This window comes from Bombina bombina, chromosome 7 (genome assembly GCF_027579735.1).
Source record: "Bombina bombina isolate aBomBom1 chromosome 7, aBomBom1.pri, whole genome shotgun sequence".
Lineage (NCBI taxonomy): Eukaryota > Metazoa > Chordata > Amphibia > Anura > Bombinatoridae > Bombina > Bombina bombina.
The window spans coordinates 577,347,533-577,374,446 of NC_069505.1; the positions used below are offsets into that span (position 1 = coordinate 577,347,533).

Genomic DNA, 26,914 nt, shown 5'->3' on the forward strand with positions numbered 1-26,914 from the left:
AATAAATCCTAACCTAAATTACAATTACACCTAACATTACACTATCATTAAATAAATTAACTAAATTACCTACAATTAATTACAATTAAATTAAATAAACTAAAGTACGAAAACAAACAAACACTAAATAACAGAAAAAAATAAAATAATTACAAGAATTTTAAACTAATTACACCTAATCTAATCCCCCTAATAAAATAAAAAAGCCCCCCAAATAATAAAAATCCCTACCCTATACTAAATTACAAATAGCCCTTAAAAGGGCTTTTGCGGGGCATTGCCCCAAAGTAATCAGCTCTTTTACCTGTAAAAAAAATACAATACCCCCCCAACATTAAAACCCACCACCCACACACCCAACCCTACTCTAAAATCCACCCAATACCCCCTTAATAAAACCTAACACTACCCCCTTGAAGATCACCCTACCGTGAGACGTCTTCACCCAGCTAGGCACAAGTCGTCCTCCAGAGGGGCAGAAGTCTTCATCCGATCCGGGCAGAAGAGGACCTCCAGACGTGCAGAAGTCTTGATCCAGGCGGCATCTTCTATCTTCATCCATCCGGAGCGGAGCGGGTCCATCTTGAAGCCAGCCGACGCGGAGCATCCATCCAGACCGACGACTACACGATGAATGACGGTTCCTTTAAATGACGTCATCCAAGATGGCGTCCCTTGAATTCCGATTCAATCAGGATTCTATCAGCCAATCGTAATTAAGGTAGGAAAAGTCCTATTGGCTGATCCAATCAGTCAATAGGATTGAAGTTCAATCCTATTGGCTGATCCAATCAGCCAATAGGATTGAGCTCACATTCTATTGGCTGTTCCAATCAGCCAATAGAATGCAAGCTCAATCCTATTGGCTGATTGGATCAGCCAATAGGATTTTTCCTACCTTAATTCCAATTGGCTGATAGAATCCTATCAGCCAATCGGAATTCAAGGGACGCCATCTTGGATGACGTCATTTAAAGGAACCGTCATTCGCCGTGTAGTCGTCGGTCTAGATGGATGCTCCACGTCGGCTGGCTTCAAGATGGACCCGCTCCGGATGGATGAAGATAGAAGATGCCGCCTGGATCAAGACTTCTGCACGTCTGGAGGTCCTCTTCTGGCCAGATCGGATGAAGACTTCTGCCCCTCTGGAGGACCACTTGTGCTCGGCTGGGTTAAGACGTCTCACGGTAGGGTGATCTTCAAGGGGGTAGTGTTAGGTTTTATTAAGGGGGTATTGGGTGGGTTTTAGAGTAGGATTGGGTGTGTGGGTGGTGGGTTTTAATGTTGGGGGGGTATTGTATTTTTTTTTTACAGGTAAAAGAGCTGATTACTTTGGGGCAATGTCCCGCAAAAGGCCCTTTTAAGGGCTATTTGTAATTTAGTGTAGGGTAGGGATTTTTTTTATTTTGGGGGGCTTTTTTATTTTATTAGGGGGATTAGATTAGGTGTAATTAGTTTAAAATTCTTGTAATTATTTTATTTTTTTCTGTAATTTAGTGTTTTGTTTTTTTCGTACTTTAGTTTATTTAATTTAATTGTAATTAATTGTAGTTAATTTATTTAATGATAGTGTAGTGTTAGGTGTAATTGTAACTTAGGTTAGGGTTTATTTTACAGGTAAATTTGTACTTATTTTAACTAGGAAGTTATTAAATAGTTAATAACTATTTAATAACTATTGTACCTAGTTAAAATAAATACAAAGTTGCTTGTAAAATAAAAATAAACCCTAAGCTAGCTACAATGTAACTATTAGTTATATTGTAGCTAGCTTTGGGTTTATTTTATAGGTAAGTATTTAGTTTTAAATAGGAATTATTTATTTAATTGTAGTAATTTTATTTAGATTATTTAAAATTATATTTAAATTAGGTGGGGTTAGGGTTAGACTTAGCTTTAGGGGTTAATAACTTTAGTGGCGGCGACGTTGGCGGTGGCAGATTAGGGGTTAATAAGTGTAGTTAGGTGGCGGCGACATTGGGGGCGGCAGAGTAGGGGTTAATAAATATAATGTAGGTGTCAGCGATGTTGGGGCAGCAGATTAGGGGTTCATAGGGATAATATAGGTTGCGGCGGTGTCCGGAGTGGCAGATTAGGGGTTAATAATATAATGCAGATGTCGGGTCGGCAGATTAGCGGTTAAAAAGTGTAAGATTAGGGGTCTTTAGACTTGGGGTTCATGTTAGGGTGTTAGGTGTAGACATAACTTTTGTTTACCCATAGGAATCAATGGGGCTGCGTTAGAAGCTGAACGCTGCTTTTTTGCAGGTGTTAGGTTTTTTTCAGCCGATTCTGCCTCATTGATTCCTATGGGGAAATCGTGCACGAGCATGTTTAGCCAGCTCACCGCTACCGTAAGCAACGCTGGTATTGAGGTGAGATGTGGAGCTAAATTTTGCTCTACGCTCACCTTTTTGCAGCTAACGCCGGGTTTAAAAAAACCCGTAATACCAGCATTGTCTTAAGTGAGCGGTGAAAAAAAAATACTCGTTAGCAACGCACCCCTGTTACTGCAAAACTCGTAATCTCGGTGAATGTATCTAGAGGTTTTCTGTGGGTTAAATAAGTCTTCTGGGCTACACAAAGAGTAATTCTCTATATAGGTATAGATATCTATTTTACATTAACATTATTAGATATATATATATAAATATATATTTAATAATAATAAGTACTTTATTTTCTATGTGAAGAACGTAGGAATGTAGAATATATGTAAAGCGCATCAGGGTTTGCGATTTAGGTCTAACGTGGTTTGGTTAGCGCACATGAAGAATTCCTAAATTCAATGCAATGCATACCTGTCCGTTATTATGCCTCAATAAAGGACATTTCTAAAGGAATTCATGGTGCTGTGGAGTACTTACTTTAACTTCAACTTCAATGCATGTTATTGAAATATTAAATGTAAAATATTAAAAAATATTAATAGAAATTATTAAAAATTATTATACATACTGTTAAAAAAAGATATATATATATATTGACTATAAATGGTACTAAGCAATTAGCATAAAATAGACACCAGGGGCGCTCTCAAACAAAAAATGAAATAGAACTGAACCCAAAACAAAAGTAATACAAACAATAATAATAATAAAGAATTAGGTGACATAAAAGCCTGACTAGTCCAGGCTGCTCTTTGGTGACAGACACCACTGTGGTGCCCATTAGTATACCTCTACACTCTGTGGATTATGGTTGGTGTTTATAAATGTGTGATAATAATATTCTTTTCTTTTTGTCTTTTGAGAGTATAACCTATTCAATGAGAGATTAAAATCCAAAGTCAATAGAGAGGGAAATAGATTGAATCATATAACAAAGATGTCAGTCATGTTTGGCACCTTTTCGGGCAGCTGTAGCCTTGCAGGTCAGTAGTTCTGTCTCACAGTGACTTCCTGTCCATCCTAATGCACAATGGCACTGATAACTTGTCCCAGTTTGGAAGCAAGACCCCCCATTTAGACATGGAGTAAGCGAGCACAAATCGACAAGTTCCTGAATGCAGAGGAAGAACGTGGACAATTAACAGATTTACAGGCATCATTTTTATACAGGATATATGTAATTGGTAATAATAACTATGATCTAAGATTAAGCACCCACTGGAGCTGCGAAATGTGTAAGGGAAAGAAAATGGACAATTAACAGGTTTACATGCATCTTCTTTTTATATAAGATATATGTCATTGGTAATACTAACTATGATCTAGGATTAAGCACCCACTGAAGGTGCGAAACGCGTAAGGGAAAGAACGTGGACAATTAACAGGTTTACATGCATCTTCTTTTTATATAGGATATATGTCATTGGTAATACTAACTATAATCTTGGATTAAGCACCCACTGGAGGTGCGAAATGCGTACGTTTATTGTACTTTTAAATGTGGAAATTAAAGTATAGTTTTTAGGCTGCATATTTCTTCTTCATCACTGGTAATAATTTTAGGGCTAAAAGATAAATGCGGCACTAAAATGTGAACTGTATGGAGCACTAATATTACACTAGCGTTATCAAAATCACTTGCATTTTTGGTACATGTTTATCACGTGTCAGGTAGTATTGCACGCACTAAAGTTATTGAATAAGTCTGGTACAAAAAGTCATTTTAGCTTAGGTGATAGATTTCTATTAGATGTGTTTTACAATTATTCCTGTTGGGTAGTGTGGGTGGTGAAATCCGCTGTTGTACTCTACATAAACTGTTCTATGCAAGTAATAAGGCAATAATAAAATGCTCTAATTGTGTGTTTAATCCCTATAAAGGGGTTAAAGACACATTTAAAGTCAGTTTAAGACCTGTAATGCACTACTGGGAGCTAGCTAATAACATCTGGTAAGCCAATCACCACAAATCAGCAGCTAGCTCCCGGTAGTGCAGTATTGCTCCTGAGTCTACCTAGGTATGCTTTCCAACAAATGATACCAAGAGAACTAAGCAAATTTGATAACAGAAGTAAAGTAAGTCTTTTAAAATGTCTTGCTCTATTGGAACCATTTATGTTCATATTTGAGTTTCAGGTCGCTTTAAAGGGACATGAAGCCCTGTTTTTTTCTTTCATGATTCAGATAGAACAAACAATTTTAAACAACATTCCAGCTGACTTCTATTATCAAATTTGTTTCATTCTCTTTGTATTCTTCCTTAAAGAAACAGCAATGCATTACTGGGACTTAGTTGAACAGATTTGGTGATTCAATTACAAGAGGCATATATGTGCAACCACCAATCGATAACTAACTCCAAGAAGAGCATTGCTGCTTCTGAGTCTACCTAGGTAGGCTTTTTAATAAAGGATACCAGGAGAACAAAGCACATTAGAGAATGTAAATTAACTGGAAAGTTGTTCAAAATTGCCTGCTCTATTGGAATCATGAAATGTATACATGTATGTCTGTACATATATATATATATATATACACCCCACCTATATTTAACTGTATTTCATTAAAAGCCTTTACATATGGTTTTCAAAATATATGTTTGAGGGGTTAAACTCAGTCCAAGGCTGCAAACTGTGACCACATCTGTGTTCAAAGGCATAACAGTGTAACAGTGATAGGAGCAATAGCCCCCCCAAGGACCACATATTTAGTCCCTAAATCCTCATGTGGTGAAAGGATTAAATGGGTGTAATAACAGAAATGTAAATTCTAGAGATATTATTATTATTATTATTATTATTATTATCATTTATCATTTATTTTTATTTCTGGAGAAAATGATTTCAATCTATTGCTGATGAAAAAGTTCCAAGACTTATTTTACTAAACATGATCTACTTCTTTTAGCTGGATAAAATGGACACATTATAATCGTTTTCTATTAAATCCTATATAGTTATAGGTTTCCAATAACATTTTACCTCACAGTTGGTGCCAATGTAACCATAGATGCAGGAGCAATGGTAGCCATTTTGAATATCTTTGCATGTGCCGCCATTTTTACAAGGCTGAGAGAGGCAACGGCTCAGTTCTTGCTGACATTGGAGTCCTATGAATCTGTCTGGGCACAAGCAGGTAAAACTGGCAATGCCATCAATGCAGGTGCCGCCATTTGAACATGAACTAAAGAGGAAGAGAGAGAATGGCAGATTTCTATGACATTTATTGGCCCTTTTTCTCTATCTTCACACTCTCCCTTTAATTATGGGCAGGTCCTAATTACGTTTTCACCCTATATCAACTCAAACTCGCATTACCACTTTGCTTGGTAATTTGTACAATTCATTTTGCCTAGCTCTGTTGAACTAAAAACCTATTGGATCTTCCTTACGAGCTCCTGTCTAACCACAGTTCAATTTCCTGAGTGATATCTCAGTTTCTATTTCCCTGCCGGATTTCTGCAGTAGCTTAAGTGACATTCCTCGGAGCTGAACTGCCTCTCATCACCTTTGCGGTCAAACTCACCAGCACATCCACAGCTCTCAGACTGTTTACATCACCTCTGCTGTACTCCGGAGGCTACGGATTGAACTCTCACTGTTGTTGAGACCTGCAGAACTTACCCGGATAAAACCTTACTCCTTGTACTCAATAATTAGATTGTACGATCTCAGCTTCAGTCTTCCTTTCCTTCCATCATTGTTGCGCTTTTTTTTACATGTATGTAAGATCTCAATACTACTACATTATACTGCCCTTCCTATCTATGCACCAGTATATGTATATATTACCCATTCTACTAAATTTATACTCTACACTGCTAATACTTAATAGATAATATGATAATATATAATATATGTTTCTACCATTACTCTACTAGATTCTGTCAGTACTGCAGTTCATTATAAGTGTTCTCTGCTATTTCTACTGTACTAGTTAAAGTACTAGTTTAAAAAAAACAAGGGCACTTTCATTCATGAAAATTGACATTTCAGCAGTTTTTTTTAAAATAAACTTACCTTTTCTTCTTGATGCCACGCCAGTGCTTCACCAGCCCGTCGCAAGCCTCTTCATGCGTCAGCAATGACGATTCCGACATCCTCCAATCACAGCTTCCCCCCCAGGGTAATCATTGCCTGAGGCAACGCCGTGATTGGAGGAATCCGGTTTCATCATTGCTGGGTAAGTAAACCAGGAAGAAGCAGGTGGGCATCGTTTCAGAACGGCGATCCGGCGTTTCAGAAGAACAAGGTAAGTATTTTTAAAATACGGTGCTATGTCAATTTTCATGAATGAAAGTGCCCCTGTTTTTAATAGTTTTTTTCTAAAAACTGGGCACTTTCACATGACATTTGACCTTCACTTTAAGCCTGTAAATGTCTAAGTAGTCCTTAAAGTGAATGTAAATTTTGATGATAAAGTGCCCGGTTTTTAAAAATTCAATTAAAAACAGGGGCACTTAAATTCATCAAAATTTACATTTCACTCGTGTTGTGAAAATACCTTTTAATCTTGACAGCCACTGCATCGCTTCCTCCGCCCGTCGCAAAGCCTCTTCCTGAGTCTAAAATGAGGAATTCGGCTTCCTCCAATCATGGCGTTGAATCAGACACTGATTCCCCAGGGGGGGGAAAGCCGTGATTGGAGGATAACCGATTCGTCATTTCGGACGTAGGAAAAGGCTTGAGACGACCGGGTGAAGCTGGAGGGGCTGGCAAGATTAAAAGGGTAAGTATTTTTTCACAAAACGAGTGAAATGTAAATTTTGATGAATTAAGTGCCCCTGTTTTTAATCGGATTTTAAAAACCGGGCACTTTATCATGAAAATTTACATTCACTTTAAGTGCTAGCAACATTCATAACTTATTATTTTGCACTGTATGACTTATCCTTAAGTTACCACATACTCTTATTGCAAATCTCCACGTGTACTTAACGAATTATGTTTTTTTTACTCGCAGTTGAAATGTAACCGCTGCATCACAATTACAGGATTTGATTATATTAAATTTGCACTTTTTTGGCGTGTAGATATAGACAGAGTAAAAATGTAAAAGAAAAACAACAATTAAATAAGGCAAAAAAATATCTTACAAAAAAATTATTACAAAATGTGTTGGTTACAAAATAAAGTTTGGACATTTGTGTTACTTTTGCAAAAAATTTTTTTTTAAATAAAATTAAAATAAAATATTAAAGACTAAGAGGCCCATTTATTGAGCTCCGTACGGAGCTTGTGGGCCCGTGTTTCCGGCGAGTCTTCAGACTCGCCAGAAACAGCAGTTATGAAGCAGCGGTCTAAAGACCGCTGCTCCATAACCCTGTCTGCCTGCTCTGAGACAGGAATCGCCACAATTCAACCCGATTGCGTACGATCGGGTTGATTGGCACCTCCCTGCTGGCGGCCGATTGGCCACGAGTCTGCAGGGGGCGGCGCTGCACTAGCAGCTCTTGTGAGCTGCTGGTGCAATGCTGAATATGGAGAGCGTATTGCTCTCCGCATTCAGCGAGGTCTTGCGGACCTGATCCGCACTGTCGGATCCGGTCCGCAAGACCTTTGATAAATAGGCCTCTAAAATTGTATTTCCTTTGTTTCCTCATTATTTTTTTAATTGACCCTTTTCTCCTTTTGCTTTATTATCCCATTTACAGGTACATGTTACATTTTTTTCATCATTCTTGTATGGGAAGTAGCAGGATACTAACATGGTGATTTATTTTCAAAAGACGCAAAAGCTGTTAAAATTTACAGTAACATTCTACTCAGGCCCATTAGCTGTTAGGAATAAATGTTTATGTTTATCCAAATGAATGAGTAGAAAATATATCTCAGCCAACAAGAGCAGGAAGTTCCTATCGGCCAATGAGCATTAGCAAGAACTACCTATCAGCCAACAAACATTAGCAGGATGTACCTATCAGTCAACAAACATTAGCAGGAAGTACCTATCAGGCAGCAAACATTAGCAGGAAGTACTTATCAGCCAGCAAACATTAGCAGGAAGTACCTATCAGCCAGCAAACATTAGCAGGAAGCACTTATCAGCCAACAAACATTAGCAGGAAGTACCTATCAGCCAACAAACATTAACAGGAAGTACCTATCAGCCAACAAACATTAGCAGGAAGTATCTATCAGCCAGCAAACATTAGCAGGAAGTACTTATCAGCCAACAAACATTAGCAGGAAGTACCTATCAGCCAACAAACATTAGCAGGTAGTACATATCAGCCAGCAAACATTAACAGGAAGTACCTATCAGCCAACAAACACTAGCAGGAAGTACCTATCAGCCAGCAAACATTAGCAGGAAGTGCCTATCAGCCAACAAACATTAGCAGGAAGTACCTATCAGCCAACAAACATTAGCAGGAAGTACTTATCAGCCAACAAACATTAGCAGGAAGTACCTATCAGCCAACAAACATTAGCAGGAAGTACCTATCAGCTAACAAACATTAGCAGGAAGTAACTATCAGCCAACAAACATTAGCAGGAAGTACCTATCGGCCAACAAACATTAGCAGGAAGTACCTATCAGCCAGCAAACATTAGCAGGAAGTACCTATCAGCCAACAAACATTAGCAGGAAGTACCTATCAGCCAACAAACATTAGCAGGAAGTAACTATCAGCCAGCAAACATTAGCAGGAAGTACCTATCAGCTAACAAACATTAGCAGGAAGTACCTATCGGCCAACAAACATTAGCAGGAAGTACCTATCAGCTAGCAAACATTAGCAGGAAGTGCTTATCAGCCAACAAACATTAGCAGGAAGTACCTATCAGCCAACAAACATTAAAAGGAAGTACCTATCAGCTAACAAACATTAGCAGGAAGTACCTATCAGCCAGCAAACATTAGCAGGAAGTGCCTATCAGCCAGCAAACATTAGCAGGAAGTGCCTATCAGCCAGCAAACATTAGCAGGAAGTGCCTATCAGCTATCAAACATTAGCAGGAAGTACCTATCAGCTAACAAACATTAGCAGGAAGTACCTATCAGCCAACAAACATTAGCAGGAAGTACCTATCAGCCAACAAACATTAGCAGGAAGTACCTATCAGCCAGCAAAGATTAGCAGGAAGTACCTATCAGCCAGCAAACATTAGCAGGAAGTACCTATCAGCCAACAAACATTAGCAGGAAGTACATATCAGCCAGCAAACATTAGCAGGAAGTACCTATCAGCCAACAAACATTAGCAGGAAGTATCTATCAGCCAGCAAACATTAGTAGGAAGTGCCTATTAGCTAACAAACATTAGCAGGAAGTACCTATCAGCTAACAAACATTAGCAGGAAGTACCTATCAGCCAACAAACATTAGCAGAAAGTACCTATCAGCCAACAAACATTAGCAGGAAGTGCCATCAAATTATCTTCGTATGTTTAAAAGGATCTCCTTGTCTACTTTTCTTGTTTTCCACTTTTGCAGCTTGCAGCTGTTTGATAACAACAAGCCTAACAAGTCTGAATCCACTAACAAACTGCTAAACCACTTACGGCGTATCACTTGTCTGCTAAAGTTTCCATTTCAAACGGACTATATAGGATCTGTTTTTTTTTAATATAATGTCCACACACTTTATATGGGAATTCATTTGGATGTGTTAAATGCAATGTCAGTTTTATGAAATGTGTTATCCATGTTATGTCTTTTATGAGAAGTTTCATGTGATATGTTTTTATATATTGCTATCACTGTATGTATGTATATCATCAGTTCTAATTTTTAATTTTTTAATTTTTAATACATCAATTAAATATTTTAGTTTTCTAATATCAATTGAATTTATTTATTATATAAATTTTAATGTATATCCCTACTAAGGGATCTCTACATTAGTGAGGTACTGCACTCATTAAGCTGCCATAAGGCAGCACAGCTGTATTTGATTATTAGTAAATCTGGAGAGTGTATTTCTCTGCAGTTTCTATAATCTCCCCTTTACCATTTGACCAACTGAGGAATAAGGGATTCCTCTATATATACACTAGCTTTGTTTGCAAAAAAACTTCTTAGCGCTATGGCATTTGTTATATCCTGACTACCTATCAGCCAACAAACATTAGCAGGAAGTACATATCATCCAACAAACAATAGCAGGAAGTACCTATCAGCCAACAAACATTAGCAGGAAGTACATATCATCCAACAAACAATAGCAGGAAGTACCTATCAGCCAACAAACATTAGCAGGAAGTACCTATCAGCCAACAAACATTAGCAGGAAGTACCTATCAGCCAGCAAACATTAGCAGGAAATACCTATCAGCCAACAAACATTAGCAGGAAGTACATATCATCCAACAAACAATAGCAGGAAGTACCTATCAGCTAACAAACATTAGCAGGAAGTACCTATCAGCCAACAAACATTAGCAGGAAGTACCTATCAGCCAGCAAACATTAACAGGAAGTACATATCAGCCAGCAAACATTAGCAGGAAGTACTTGTTAGCCAACAAACATTAGCAGGAAGTACCTATCAGCCAACAAACATTAGCAGGAAGTACCTATCAGCCAGCAAACATTAACAGGAAGTACATATCAGCCAGCAAACATTAGCAGGAAGTACCTATCAGCTAACAAACATTAGCAGGAAGTACCTATCAGCCAACAAACATTAGCAGGAAGTACCTATCAGCCAACAAACATTAGCAGGAAGTACCTATCAGCCAGCAAACATTAGCAGGAAGTACCTATCAGCCAACAAACATTAGCAGGAACGAGACAAGGTTGTCCAATTTCACCCCTATTGTTCAATTTAGCAATTGAACCTTTGGCACTGATGTTGAAGCAATATTTACAAGGGATCCCTCTGGGAGACAAATATCTTAAATTACTCCTATACGCGGATGATTTGCTACTTTTTCTCAATAAGCCACAATCAGAGATCCCAACAATTATAGATATAATTGCCAAATTCGGCACATTTTCAGGCTATAAAATAAACATCTCCAAATCTGACTTGCTATGGATAACCAGACCCTTGAGTACAGATTATACTCCACCCTTCAAGGTGGCAGACCAATACATTACATACTTAGGAATTAAAATTAGCACAAATCCGGCGGAATGGTATCTGCTGAATTACTCTCCATTATTAAACAAAATTCAATTAGATCTTAAAAACTGGGCAAAGCTACCTCTATCACTGACGGCAAAAATCAACCTGATTAAAATGATTATATTACCTAAATTACTTTATACAATGCAAAATATCCCAATTCCTATAACAAATTCAGATCTTAAACGCTTGGATAGTTCTATCAGGTTGTTTATTTGGGGTATGGGTAAAAAACGCATTACCCTACAGAAACTTTCGCTCCCTAGACAAAGTGGAGGTCTAGCACTTCCCAGTTTTTTGATCTATAATAAAATATGTTTGGCAAAGGTCGCCATGGACTGGCTCACTGGAGGGTCATTTGTTGCCTCTTATGAAATCGAGCAAAATCTGGTCACTCCATTCAGCCTAGTGGCTTTGCTACATTGTCCTATCAAGGATTTACCACACAAGGTTAAAATGAAACCTACAATAATGCACACTATCAAAGCATGGCAATTCATTAGGACGTGTATGAAGGACACCCCACAAATTTCAGAATATGTACCCATTGTAGGGAATCCGTGCTTCACCCCAGGTATCAGGAACAAATTATTCAGCAGATGGTCTAGACTGGGTCTGAAACACTTAGTACAATTCAGGGACCCAGAAACTACTGGGGTACACACTTTCGCAACTCTAAAAAATTGCTATCGACTTAAAAACACTGACTTTTATGCTTATTTACAAGTGCGGCACTGGTACACTGAGATCACTAAAGACTCAGCTAGAGATCACCTACATCTGGGTATTAAAATGGGTCTTGCTCTGTTTAAGGCAGGCAAGCAAGCATGCAATTAGTTATTGGTATAGGATGGTGCTTCTCGAGACTGGAGAAGCGAATCTCTTAGATATTCACTCAAAATGGAGCAGAGACATTCAAACCCTAGAGCCTGATAAAATTAAACACAGCATAGTATTGGTGGAACACGCTACTCTATCGGCGTCATGGCGAGAATCACATTTCAAACTTATAAACCGCATTCACATAACCCCGGCCAATCTAAATAGATGGCTTGGGAACTCGCTTCACCTGTGCCCTCGATGCAGCTCTTCTGATGCCGACCTGGCCCACATGATCTGGCGATGTCCAAAGATCCAGCACTTCTGGCGAAAAATCCAATTTTGGTTGAACAGAGTACTCACTATCCAGATAGTTTTAGAATTACAACATGTTATTTTTCTAATAGATCGGAGTGATCTTGTGGAATATGTTCCTAACATTGAGCTACTAAATACTGTAATTCTGGGAGGGAGATACCTCATCTTGAAAAACTGGAAATCCACTAGAGCACCAACAATTAATAACCTAACCTACCTACTACACTCTCAATATATACTAGAACAGCTTGATAGTTCCAACAACGGAATAATTTATCAAGATAGATTTGAATGCAAGTGGTTAGATTTCATCAGAAGCTACAGAAATAATTTAGATAACTAATCGAAAACGCCCTCCCTTTTTTTTTTTTTTTTTTTTTTCTTCTTTCTTTTCTCTCTTTCTCTGCTTCTCTTCTTCTTCCCTCTTATTTTCCGGCCAGGCGCCTCCCCCCCTCCTGGGGTCCAATCCCGTCTGTATAATAGGATTAGTATGAACATGGTTAGAAGACAATAGTCGATAACTACATCTGGTCAAACAAAGTTGGACACAGAAAATCCCTGGTAGCAATTCTATGTTAAACAACGAGCTAGCACAATGCAAAACTAATTTCGTTTTGCTATTATCTGTTTTTTTTTGTTTTCTTTATATATCTAATGAGGTTGATGTATCAACTATATCTAAGAATATTACTAACAATCTGTTGAATATTTTGAGGTAAAGATTTTGTGAAAAGTGGCCTCCTTTATATCTGAGTACCTTATATCTTATTATCATTACTGCCTATGCTTAGAAGGTCCAAGAGTGGCCTTTTGAGTAATACAGAAACTTTACATTTTGGTTTCCATGCTATTTAATTGTTGATTATGATTATTTAACGCACATACTGCGCTTCCTTAAGTATCTTTTATGTATGTTATGTAATTGAAATTGTACGCTTTGGGCGTACCAATGTTGTACCTGTTTATTTTATTTGAAAAATTTAATAAAAATTAAAGTTTAAAAAAAAAAACATTAGCAGGAAGTACATATCATCCAACAAACAATAGCAAGAAGTACATATCAGCTAACAAACATTAGCAGGAAGTACTTGTTAGCCAACAAACATTAGCAGGAAGTACCTATCAGCCAACAAACATTAGCAGGAAGTACCTATCAGCTAACAAACATTAGCAGGAAGTACCTATCAGCCAACAAACATTAGCAGGAAGTACATATCAGCCAGCAAACATTAGCAGGAAGTACCTATCAGCTAACAAACATTAGCAGGAAGTACCTATCAGCCAACAAACATTAGCAGGAAGTACCTATCAGCCAGCAAACATTAGCAGGAAGTACCTATCAGCTAACAAACATTAGCAGGAAGTACCTATCAGCCAACAAACATTAGCAGGAAGTACCTATCAGCCAACAAACATTAGCAGTAAGTACCTATCAGCCAGCAAACATTAGCAGGAAGTACTTATCAGCCAACAAACATTAGCAGGAAGTACCTATCAGCCAACAAACATTAAAAGGAAGTACCTATCAGCTAACAAACATTAGCAGGAAGTACCTATCAGCCAACAAACATTAGCAGGAATTACCTATCAGCCAGCAAACATTAGCAGGAAGTGCCTATCAGCCAGCAAACATTAGCAGGAAGTACCTATCAGCTAACAAACATTAGCAGGAAGTACCTATCAGCTAACAAACATTAGCAGGAAGTACATATCAGCCAAAAACATTAGCAGGAAGTACCTATCAGCCAGCAAACATTAGCAGGAAGTACCTATCAGCCAGCAAACATTAGCAGGAAGTACCTATCAGCCAACAAACATTAGCAGGAAGTACATATCAGCCAGCAAACATTAGCAGGAAGTACCTATCAGCCAACAAACATTAGCAGGAAGTACCTATCAGCCAGCAAACATTAGTAGGAAGTGCCTATCAGCTAACAAACATTAGCAGGAAGTACCTATCAGCTAACAAACATTAGCAGGAAGTACCTATCAGCCAACAAACATTAGCAGGAAGTACCTATCAGCCAACAAACATTAGCAGGAAGTACCTATCAGCCAACAAACATTAGCAGGAAGTGCCATCAAATTATCTTCGTCTGTTTAAAAAAATCTCCTTGTCTACTTTTCTTGTTTTCCACTTTTGCAGCTGTTTGATAACAACAAGCCTGACAAGTCTGAATCCACTAACAAACTGCTAAACCACTTACGGCGTATCACTTGTCTGCTAAAGTTTCCATTTCTAACTGACTATATTGGATCTGTTTTTTTTTAATATAATGTCCACACACTTTATATGGGAATTCATTTGGATGTGTTAAATGCAATGTCAGTTTTATGAAGTGTGATGTTATGTCTTTTATGAGAAGTTTCATGTGATATGTTTTTATATATTGCTATCACTGTATGTATGTATATCATCAGTTCTAATTTTAGATTTTTTAATTTTTAATACATCAATTAAATATTTTAGTTTTCTAATATCAATTGAATTTATATATTATATCAATTTTAATGTAAATCCCTACTAAGGGATCTCTACATTAGTGAGGTACTGCACTCATTAAGCTGCCATAAGGCAGCACAGCTGTATTTGATTATTAGTAAATCTGGAGAGTGTATTTCTCTGCAGTTTTTATAATCTCCCCTTTACCATTTGACCAACTGAGGAATAAGGGATTCCTCTATATATACACTAGCTTTGTTTGCAAAAAAACTTCTTAGCGCTATGGCATTTGTTATATCCTGAGTACCTATCAGCCAACAAACATTAGCAGGAAGTACCTATCAGCCAACAAAAATTAGCAGGAAGTACCTATCAGCCATCAAACATTAGCAGGAAGTACATATCATCCAACAAACAATAGCAGGAAGTACATATCATCCAACAAACAATAGCAGGAAGTAGCTATCAGCTAACAAACATTAGCAGGAAGTATCTATCAGCCAACAAACATTAGCAGGAAGTACCTATCAGCTAACAAACATTAGCAGGAAGTACCTATCAGCTAAAAAACATTAGCAGGAAGTACCTATCAGCCAACAAACATTAGCAGGAAGTACCTATCAGCCAACAAACATTAGCAGGAAGTACTTGTTAGCCAACAAACATTAGCAGGAAGTACCTATCAGCCAACAAACATTAGCAGGAAGTACCTATCAGCCAGCAAACATTAGCAGGAAGTACCTATCAGCCAGCAAACATTAGCAGGAAGTACCTATCAGCCAACAAACATTAGCAGGAAGTACATATCAACCAGCAAACATTAGCAGGAAGTACCTATCAGCCAACAAACATTAGCAGGAAGTACCTATCAGCCAGCAAACATTAGTAGGAAGTGCCTATTAGCTAACAAACATTAGCAGGAAGTACCTATCAGCTAACAAACATTAGCAGGAAGTACCTATCAGCCAACAAACATTAGCAGGAAGTACCTATCAGCCAACAAACTTTAGCAGGAAGTACCTATCAGCCAACAAACATTAGCAGGAAGTACCTATCAGCCAACAAACTTTAGCAGGAAGTACCTATCAGCCAACAAACATTAGCAGGAAGTACCTATCAGCCAACAAACTTTAGCAGGAAGTACCTATCAGCCAACAAACATTAGCAGGAAGTACCTATCAGCCAGCAAACATTAGCAGGAAGTATTAATCAGCCAACAAACATTAGCAGGAAGTACCTATCAGCCAACAAACATTAGCAGGAAGTGCCATCAAATTATCTTCGTATGTTTAAAAGGATCTCCTTGTCTACTTTTCTTGTTTTCCACTTTTGCAGCTTGCAGCTGTTTGATAACAACAAGCCTAACAAGTCTGAATCCACTAACAAACTGCTAAACCACTTACGGCGTATCACTTGTCTGCTAAAGTTTCCATTTCAAACGGACTATATAGGATCTGTTTTTTTTTAATATAATGTCCACACACTTTATATGGGAATTCATTTGGATGTGTTAAATGCAATGTCAGTTTTATGAAGTGTGTTATCCATGTTATGTCTTTTATGAGAAGTTTCATGTGATATGTTTTTATATATTGCTATCACTGTATGTATGTATATCATCAGTTCTAATTTTTAATTTTTTAATTTTTAATACATCAATTAAATATTTTAGTTTTCTAATATCAATTGAATTTATCTATTATATCAATTTTAATGTATATCCCTACTAAGGGATCTCTACATTAGTGAGGTACTGCACTCATTAAGCTGCCATAAGGCAGCACAGCTGTATTTGATTATTAGTAAATCTGGAGAGTGTATTTCTCTGCAGTTTCTATAATCTCCCCTTTACCATTTGACCAACTGAGGAATAAGGGATTCCTCTATATATACACTAGCTTTGTTTGCAAAAAAACTTCTTAGCGCTATGGCATTTGTTATATCCTGACTACCTATCAGCCAACAAACATTAGCAGGAAGTACATATCATCCAACAAACAATAGCAGGAAGTACCTATCAGCCAACAAACATTAGCAGGAAGTAGATATCATCCAACAAACAATAGCAGGAAGTACCTATCAGCCAACAAACATTAGCAGGAAGTACCTATCAGCCAGCAAACATTAGCAGGAAGTACCTATCAGCCAACAAACATTAGCAGGAAGTACATATCATCCAACAAACAATAGCAGGAAGTACCTATCAGCCAACAAACATTAGCAGGAAGTACCTATCAGCCAACAAACTTTAGCAGGAAGTACCTATCAGCCAACAAACATTAGCAGGAAGTACCTATCAGCCAACAAACTTTAGCAGGAAGTACCTATCAGCCAACAAACATTAGCAGAAAGTACCTATCAGCCAACAAACTTTAGCAGGAAGTACCTATCAGCCAACAAACATTAGCAGGAAGTACCTATCAGCCAGCAAACATTAGCAGGAAGTACTTATCAGCCAACAAACATTAGCAGGAAGTACCTATCAGCCAACAAACATTAGCAGGAAGTGCCATCAAATTATCTTCGTATGTTTAAAAGGATCTCCTTGTCTACTTTTCTTGTTTTCCACTTTTGCAGCTTGCAGCTGTTTGATAACAACAAGCCTAACAAGTCTGAATCCACTAACAAACTGTTAAACCACTTACGGCGTATCACTTGTCTGCTAAAGTTTCCATTTCAAACGGACTATATAGGATCTGTTTTTTTTTAATATAATGTCCACACACTTTATATGGGAATTCATTTGGATGTGTTAAATGCAATGTCAGTTTTATGAAATGTGTTATCCATGTTATGTCTTTTATGAGAAGTTTCATGTGATATGTTTTTATATATTGCTATCACTGTATGTATGTATATCATCAGTTCTAATTTTTAATTTTTTAATTTTTAATACATCAATTAAATATTTTAGTTTTCTAATATCAATTGAATTTATCTATTATATCAATTTTAATGTAAATCCCTACTAAGGGATCTCTACATTAGTGAGGTACTGCACTCATTAAGCTGCCATAAGGCAGCACAGCTGTATTTGATTATTAGTAAATCTGGAGAGTGTATTTCTCTGCAGTTTCTATAATCTCCCCTTTACCATTTGACCAACTGAGGAATAAGGGATTCCTCTATATATACACTAGCTTTGTTTGCAAAAAAACTTCTTAGCGCTATGGCATTTGTTATATCCTGACTACCTATCAGCCAACAAACATTAGCAGGAAGTACATATCATCCAACAAACAATAGCAGGAAGTACCTATCAGCCAACAAACATTAGCAGGAAGTACATATCATCCAACAAACAATAGCAGGAAGTACCTATCAGCCAACAAACATTAGCAGGAAGTACCTATCAGCCAACAAACATTAGCAGGAAGTACCTATCAGCCAGCAAACATTAGCAGGAAGTACCTATCAGCCAACAAACATTAGTAGGAAGTACATATCATCCAACAAACAATAGCAGGAAGTACCTATCAGCTAACAAACATTAGCAGGAAGTACTTGTTAGCCAACAAACATTAGCAGGAAGTACCTATCAGCCAACAAACATTAGCAGGAAGTACCTATCAGCCAACAAACATTAGCAGGAAGTACCTATCAGCCAGCAAACATTAACAGGAAGTACATATCAGCCAGCAAACATTAGCAGGAAGTACCTATCAGCTAACAAACATTAGCAGGAAGTACCTATCAGCCAACAAACATTAGCAGGAAGTACCTATCAGCCAGCAAACAATAGCAGGAAGTACCTATCAGCCAGCAAACATTAGCAGGAAGTACCTATCAGCCAACAAACATTAGCAGGAAGTACATATCATCCAACAAACAATAGCAGGAAGTACATATCAGCTAACAAACATTAGCAGGAAGTACTTGTTAACCAACAAACATTAGCAGGAAGTACCTATCAGCCAACAAACATTAGCAGGAAGTACCTATCAGCTAACAAACATTAGCAGGAAGTACCTATCAGCCAACAAACATTAGCAGGAAGTACATATCAGCCAGCAAACATTAGCAGGAAGTACCTATCAGCTAACAAACATTAGCAGAAAGTACCTATCAGCCAACAAACATTAGCAGGAAGTACCTATCAGCCAGCAAACATTAGCAGGAAGTACCTATCAGCTAACAAACATTAGCAGGAAGTACCTATCAGCCAACAAACATTAGCAGGAAGTACCTATCAGCCAACAAACATTAGCAGGAAGTACCTATCAGCTAGCAAACATTAGCAGGAAGTACTTATCAGCCAACAAACATTAGCAGGAAGTACCTATCAGCCAACAAACATTAAAAGGAAGTACCTATCAGCTAACAAACATTAGCAGGAAGTACCTATCAGCCAACAAACATTAGCAGGAAGTACCTATCAGCCAGCAAACATTAGCAGGAAGTGCCTATCAGCCAGCAAACATTAGCAGGAAGTACCTATCAGCTAACAAACATTAGCAGGAAGTACCTATCAGCTAACAAACATTAGCAGGAAGTACATATCAGCCAACAAACATTAGCAGGAAGTACCTATCAGCCAGCAAACATTAGCAGGAAGTACCTATCAGCCAACAAACATTAGCAGGAAGTACATATCAGCCAGCAAACATTAGCAGGAAGTACCTATCAGCCAACAAACATTAGCAGGAAGTACCTATCAGCCAACAAACATTAGCAGGAAGTACCTATCAGCCAGCAAACATTAGTAGGAAGTGCCTATCAGCTAACAAACATTAGCAGGAAGTACCTATCAGCTCACAAACATTAGCAGGAAGTACCTATCAGCCAACAAACATTAGCAGGAAGTACCTATCAGCCAACAAACATTAGCAGGAAGTACCTATCAGCCAACAAACATTAGCAGGAAGTGCCATCAAATTATCTTCGTCTGTTTAAAAGAATCTCCTTGTCTACTTTTCTTGTTTTCCACTTTTGCAGCTGTTTGATAACAACAAGCCTGACAAGTCTGAATCCACTAACAAACTGCTAAACCACTTACGGCATATCACTTGTCTGCTAAAGTTTCCATTTCAAACTGACTATATTGGATCTGTTTTTTTTTAATATAATGTCCACACACTTTATATGGGAATTCATTTGGATGTGTTAAATGCAATGTCAGTTTTATGAAGTGTGATGTTATGTCTTTTATGAGAAGTTTCATGTGATATGTTTTTATATATTGCTATCACTGTATGTATGTATATCATCAGTTCTAATTTTAGATTTTTTAATTTTTAATACATCAATTAAATATTTTAGTTTTCTAATATCAATTGAATTTATCTATTATATCAATTTTAATGTAAATCCCTACTAAGGGATCTCTACATTAGTGAGGTACTGCACTCATTAAGCTGCCATAATGCAGCACAGCTGTATTTGATTATTAGTAAATCTGGAGAGTGTATTTCTCTGCAGTTTTTATAATCTCCCCTTTACCATTTGACCAACTGAGGAATAAGGGATTCCTCTATATATACACTAGCTTTGTTTGCAAAAAAACTTCTTAGCGCTATGGCATTTGTTATATCCTGAGTACCTATCAGCCAACAAACATTAGCAGGAAGTACCTATCAGCCAACAAAAATTAGCAGGAAGTAACTATCAGCCATCAAACATTAGCAGGAAGTACATATCATCCAACAAACAATAGCAGGAAGTAGCTATCAGCTAACAAACATTAGCAGGAAGTATCTATCAGCCAACAAACATTAGCAGGAAGTACCTATCAGCTAACAAACATTAGCAGGAAGTACCTATCAGCTAAAAAACATTAGCAGGAAGTACCTATCAGCCAACAAACATTAGCAGGAAGTACCTATCAGCCAACAAACATTAGCAGGAAGTACTTGTTAGCCAACAAACATTAGCAGGAAGTTCTTATTAGCCAACAAACATTAGCAGGAAGTACCTATCAGCCAACAAACATTAGCAGGAAGTACCTATCAGCCAACAAACATTAGCAGGAAGTACATATCATCCAACAAACATTAGCAGGAAGTACTTGTTAGCCAACAAACATTAGCAGGAAGTTCTTGTTAGCCAACAAACATTAGCAGGAAGTACCTATCAGCCAACAAACATTAGCAGGAAGTACCTATCAGCCAACAAACATTAGCAGGAAATACATATCATCCAACAAACAATAGCAGGAAGTACCTATCAGCTAACAAACATTAGCAGGAAGTACTTGTTAGCCAACAAAAACAAACATTAGCAGGAAGTACCTATCAGCCAACAAACATTAGCAGGAAGTACTTGTTAGCCAACAAACATTAGCAGGAAGTTCTTATTAGCCAACAAACATTAGCAGGAAGTACCTATCAGCCAACAAACATTAGCAGGAAGTACCTATCAGCCAACAAACATTAGCAGGAAGTACATATCATCCAACAAACATTAGCAGGAAGTACTTGTTAGCCAACAAACATTAGCAGGAAGTTCTTGTTAGCCAACAAACATTAGCAGGAAGTAATAATACATATCATCCAACAAACAATAGCAGGAAGTACCTATCAGCTAACAAACATTAGCAGGAAGTACTTGTTAGCCAACAAACATTAGCAGGAAGTACCTATCAGCCAACAAACATTAGCAGGAAGTACCTATCAGCCAACAAACATTAGCAGGAAGTACCTATCAGCCAGCAAACATTAACAGGAAGTACATATCAGCCAGCAAAAATTAGCAGGAAGTACCTATCAGCTAACAAACATTAGCAGGAAGTACCTATCAGCCAACAAACATTAGCAGGAAGTACCTATCAGCCAGCAAACATTAGCAGGAAGTACCTATCAGCTAACAAACATTAGCAGGAAGTACCTATCAGCCAACAAACATTAGCAGGAAGTACCTATCAGCTAGCAAACATTAGCAGGAAGTACTTATCAGCCAACAAACATTAGCAGGAAGTACCTATCAGCCAACAAACATTAAAAGGAAGTACCTATCAGCTAACAAACATTAAAAGGAAGTACCTATCAGCCAACAAAAATTAGCAGGAAGTAACTATCAGCCATCAAACATTAGCAGGAAGTACATATCATCCAACAAACAATAGCAGGAAGTAGCTATCAGCTAACAAACATTAGCAGGAAGTATCTATCAGCCAACAAACATTAGCAGGAAGTACCTATCAGCTAACAAACATTAGCAGGAAGTACCTATCAGCTAAAAAACATTAGCAGGAAGTACCTATCAGCCAACAAACATTAGCAGGAAGTACCTATCAGCCAACAAACATTAGCAGGAAGTACTTGTTAGCCAACAAACATTAGCAGGAAGTTCTTGTTAGCCAACAAACATTAGCAGGAAGTACCTATCAGCCAACAAACATTAGCAGGAAGTACCTATCAGCCAACAAACATTAGCAGGAAGTACATATCATCCAACAAACAATAGCAGGAAGTACCTATCAGCTAACAAACATTAGCAGGAAGTACTTGTTAGCCAACAAACATTAGCAGGAAGTACCTATCAGCCAACAAACATTAGCAGGAAGTACCTATCAGCCAACAAACATTAGCAGGAAGTACCTATCAGCCAGCAAACATTAACAGGAAGTACATATCAGCCAGCAAAAATTAGCAGGAAGTACCTATCAGCTAACAAACATTAGCAGGAAGTACCTATCAGCCAACAAACATTAGCAGGAAGTACCTATCAGCCAGCAAACATTAGCAGGAAGTACCTATCAGCTAACAAACATTAGCAGGAAGTACCTATCAGCCAACAAACATTAGCAGGAAGTACCTATCAGCTAGCAAACATTAGCAGGAAGTATTTATCAGCCAACAAACATTAGCAGGAAGTACCTATCAGCCAACAAACATTAAAAGGAAGTACCTATCAGCTAACAAACATTAAAAGGAAGTACCTATCAGCCAACAAACATTAGCAGGAAGTACCTATGAGCCAGCAAACATTAGCAGGAAGTGCCTATCAGCCAACAAACATTAGCAGGAAGTACCTATCAGCCAACAAACATTAGCAGGAAGTACATATCAGCCAGCAAACATTAGCAGGAAGTACCTATCAGCCAACAAACATTAGCAGGAAGTACCTATCAGCCAACAAACATTAGCAGGAAGTACCTATCAGCCAGCAAACATTAGTAGGAAGTGCCTATCAGCTAACAAACATTAGCAGGAAGTACCTATCAGCTAACAAACATTAGCAGGAAGTACCTATCAGCCAACAAACATTAGCAGGAAGTACCTATCAGCCAACAAACATTAGCAGGAAGTACCTATCAGCCAACAAACATTAGCAGGAAGTACCTATCAGCCAACAAACATTAGCAGGAAGTGCCATCAAATTATCTTCGTCTGTTTAAAAGAATCTCCTTGTCTACTTTTCTTGTTTTCCACTTTTGCAGCTTGCAGCTGTTTGATAACAACAAGCCTGACAAGTCTGAATCCACTAACAAACTGCTAAACCACTTACGGCGTATCACTTGTCTGCTAAAGTTTCCATTTCAAACTGACTATATTGGATCGGTTTTTTTTTTAATATAATGTCCACACACTTTATATGGGAATTCATTTGGATGTGTTAAATGCAATGTCAGTTTTATGAAGTGTGTTATCCATGTTATGTCTTTTATGAGAAGTTTCATGTGATATGTTTTTATATATTGCTATCACTGTATGTATGTATATCATCAGTTCTAATTTTAGATTTTTTAATTTTTAATACATCAATTAAATATTTTAGTTTTCTAATATCAATTGAATTTATCTATTATATCAATTTTAATGTAAATCCCTACTAAGGGATCTCTACATTAGTGAGGTACTGCACTCATTAAGCTGCCATAAGGCAGCACAGCTGTATTTGATTATTAGTAAATCTGGAGAGTGTATTTCTCTGCAGTTTTTATAATCTCCCCTTTACCATTTGACCAACTGAGGAATAAGGGATTCCTCTATATATACACTAGCTTTGTTTGCAAAAAAACTTCTTAGCGCTATGGCATTTGTTATATCCTGAGTACCTATCAGCCAACAAACATTAGCAGGAAGTACCTATCAGCCAACACAAATTAGCAGGAAGTACCTATCAGCCATCAAACATTAGCAGGAAGTACATATCATCCAACAAACAATAGCAGGAAGTACATATCATCCAACAAACAATAGCAGGAAGTAGCTATCAGCTAACAAACATTAGCAGGAAGTATCTATCAGCCAACAAACATTAGCAGGAAGTACCTATCAGCTAACAAACATTAGCAGGAAGTACCTATCAGCCAACAAACATTAGCAGGAAGTACCTATCAGCCAACAAACATTAGCAGGAAGTACTTGTTAGCCAACAAACATTAGCAGGAAGTTCTTGTTAGCCAACAAACATTAGCAGGAAGTACCTATCAGCCAACAAACATTAGCAGGAAGTACTTGTTAGCCAACAAACATTAGCAGGAAGTACTTGTTAGCCAACAAACATTAGCAGGAAGTACCTATCAGCCAACAAACATTAGCAGGAAGTACTTGTTAGCCAACAAACATTAGCAGGAAGTACTTGTTAGCCAACAAACATTATCAGGAAGTACTTGTTAGCCAACAAACATTATCAGGAAGTACTTGTTAGCCAACAAACATTAGCAGGAAGTACTTGTTAGCCAACAAGCATTAGCGGGAAGTACATATCAGCCAACAAACATTAGCAGGAAGTAAATGTTAGCCAACAAACATTAGGAGGAAGTACCTGTTAGCCAACAAGCATTAGCAGGAAGTACATGTTAGCCAACAAGCATTAGCAGGAAGTACCTGTTAGCCAACAAACATTAGCAGGAAGTACCTGTTAGCCAACAAGCATTAACAGGATGGACCTGTTAGCCAACAAGCATTAGCAAGAAGTACCTTTTAACCAACAAGCATTAGCCAGAAATACCTATCAGCTCAGCCAACAAGCATTAGCCAGAAATACCTATCATCTCAGCCAACAAGCATTAGCCAGAAATACCTATCAGCTCAGCCAACAAGCATTAGCCAGAAATACCTATCAGCTCAGCCAACAAGCATTAGCCAGAAATACCTATCAGCTCAGCCAACAAGCATTAGCAGGAAATACCTATTAGGCAACCAGCATTAGCAGGAAGTACCTATCAGCCATCGAGCATTAGCAAGAAGTACCTCTCAGCTAAGGAACATTATCAGGAAGTACCTGCTATTGAACATAAGCTAGTTAAAAAAAAAAAATTCAAGGAAAAAATATTAACTATGTTTAAATGATACTCTTCCATTTGAGGGATAGAAAAAAAAATGAAAGTTCAGTTTCCCTTTAACCTATCCTATTATACTCTCTGTTAATCTGTCAGTGAACTCTACTTAGATCTGCTTAGATAATCAATGTTTGACTTCTTTCTCAACCTCCTGAGCTTTATCATTGCCCCCTCTTTCATACCTTCCCTCTTTTCATTCATATTTTCTCCCATTTCAGAATTTTTTTCATTTCAGTTTTCTCATCTCTCCTCATCCTTTAACCACTCTCCCTACAACTCTCTCCACTACCACTTCACCTTTCCATTTAAAAAAACCTTCACATCTCTTTTAACTTTTATGGTTATCTATAGTGGGAGTTCAGGGGATGCTGGGCTCTAGCCCCTATCTCCAGTCATACCGGTTTTTATGTTATACTATGGAGTCCTTCTATAAAGCTCACATATTTCTTCATTCATTAACAAGTAGTGTTCACCAATGAACAATGGGATTGGTAAAACTGGACCTCCCAACCAACCAAGATCCTGAGGTCATGAATTGGGTGTTCTGTCTGCTGTCCCACCCATAGCATTTCCAGCCAGGGAAAAGGTCTAACTGGACACACTCCAAATCTACCCCGGTCCTCCATAATTGAGTAAGACTAGAGAGGTTAGAGAATCTCTACTACCCTTCTCTCACCTACCTCCCCTTTCTCTCTCAACTGATCTTTCCAATCTGTTTCTCCTCTACAGAGTCTCACTCTCATGGCCTCCCATCTTCTCTAGCTTTTCCCCTTTGCTCTCCTGTTATCTTCTCAGTGCTATTTATCAGCCCCACCACCAATTCTCCCTCTTTTAAGAGCACATTAAAGTATTTTTTCTCTTTATTCCTTTCTCAATAATAAAAAAAGACATTACTGTAAAGAAAATAATTATCGTTTTTTTTTAAATTTATTTTTTTTATTCCCAACAATAGCGCTGTGAGTGGTTTGTTATCAGCCAGTGAGCAATATGTTGATAGGGATCAATTGTGGACTAACCTGCACTTCCAGTCCCTTTAAGCCTCTACAGTTATATACCCCTTTGCTGTGTTTGAAGTGGTAAACACAAAGATTGTAAAATAATTAAAAAATGCCCTGGACATGCACAAGTTTATCCTATGAAAACAATAACATGAAATATGGGTAGACTTGATGGGCCTTTTGGTTCTTATCTACCGTCAAATTCTATGTATCTATCCTTCAGCCTCTCTCACCTGTTTGTACAGTCTTGAGTGTTGATCTCACACTCACTTCCCTCGAAGCCTCGCTCACAAGTGCAGGTGTATGAGTTGCTCCCATCTTTGCAGAGCCCTCCATTCAGACACGGTGAACTGGCACACTCATCTATATCTTTATCACACACAGTCCCTTCATACCCGGGTTGGCACAGGCATATGAATGAGTGATTTACGTTCACACATGAGCCTTCTTGTTGGCATGGACCTGAGAGTTGAAGAGCAAAAAATAGGAATATAAGAGGGAGAGAAAAACAGAGAAAAAAGAGAGGGAGAAAGAAAACTAAAGTGAGAATGCCTGAAATAGAATGAAAAAGAGATGGAGAGAAAGAGAGAGAGGGAAAGACAGAGGTAAAAGAGGAAGGAAAAGAGGTAGAGAGAGAGAATGCGA

The 26,914-nt window shown here is 37.9% G+C and overlaps 1 protein-coding gene across 1 annotated transcript in view; it reads right to left on the reverse strand.

Annotated features, from left to right (window-relative positions):
* LOC128667111 (neurogenic locus notch homolog protein 1) overlaps positions 1-26,914 on the reverse strand; it is a 207,868-nt gene that overhangs the window by 46,421 nt on the left and 134,533 nt on the right. Inside the window, exons 18-20 of the mRNA XM_053722014.1 lie at positions 26,503-26,731; positions 5,372-5,573; positions 3,348-3,501 (exon numbers count right to left, since the gene is read on the reverse strand). Of these exons, the coding sequence (XP_053577989.1) occupies positions 3,348-3,501; positions 5,372-5,573; positions 26,503-26,731 (585 nt within the window). The remainder of the gene's footprint in view (positions 1-3,347; positions 3,502-5,371; positions 5,574-26,502; positions 26,732-26,914) is intronic.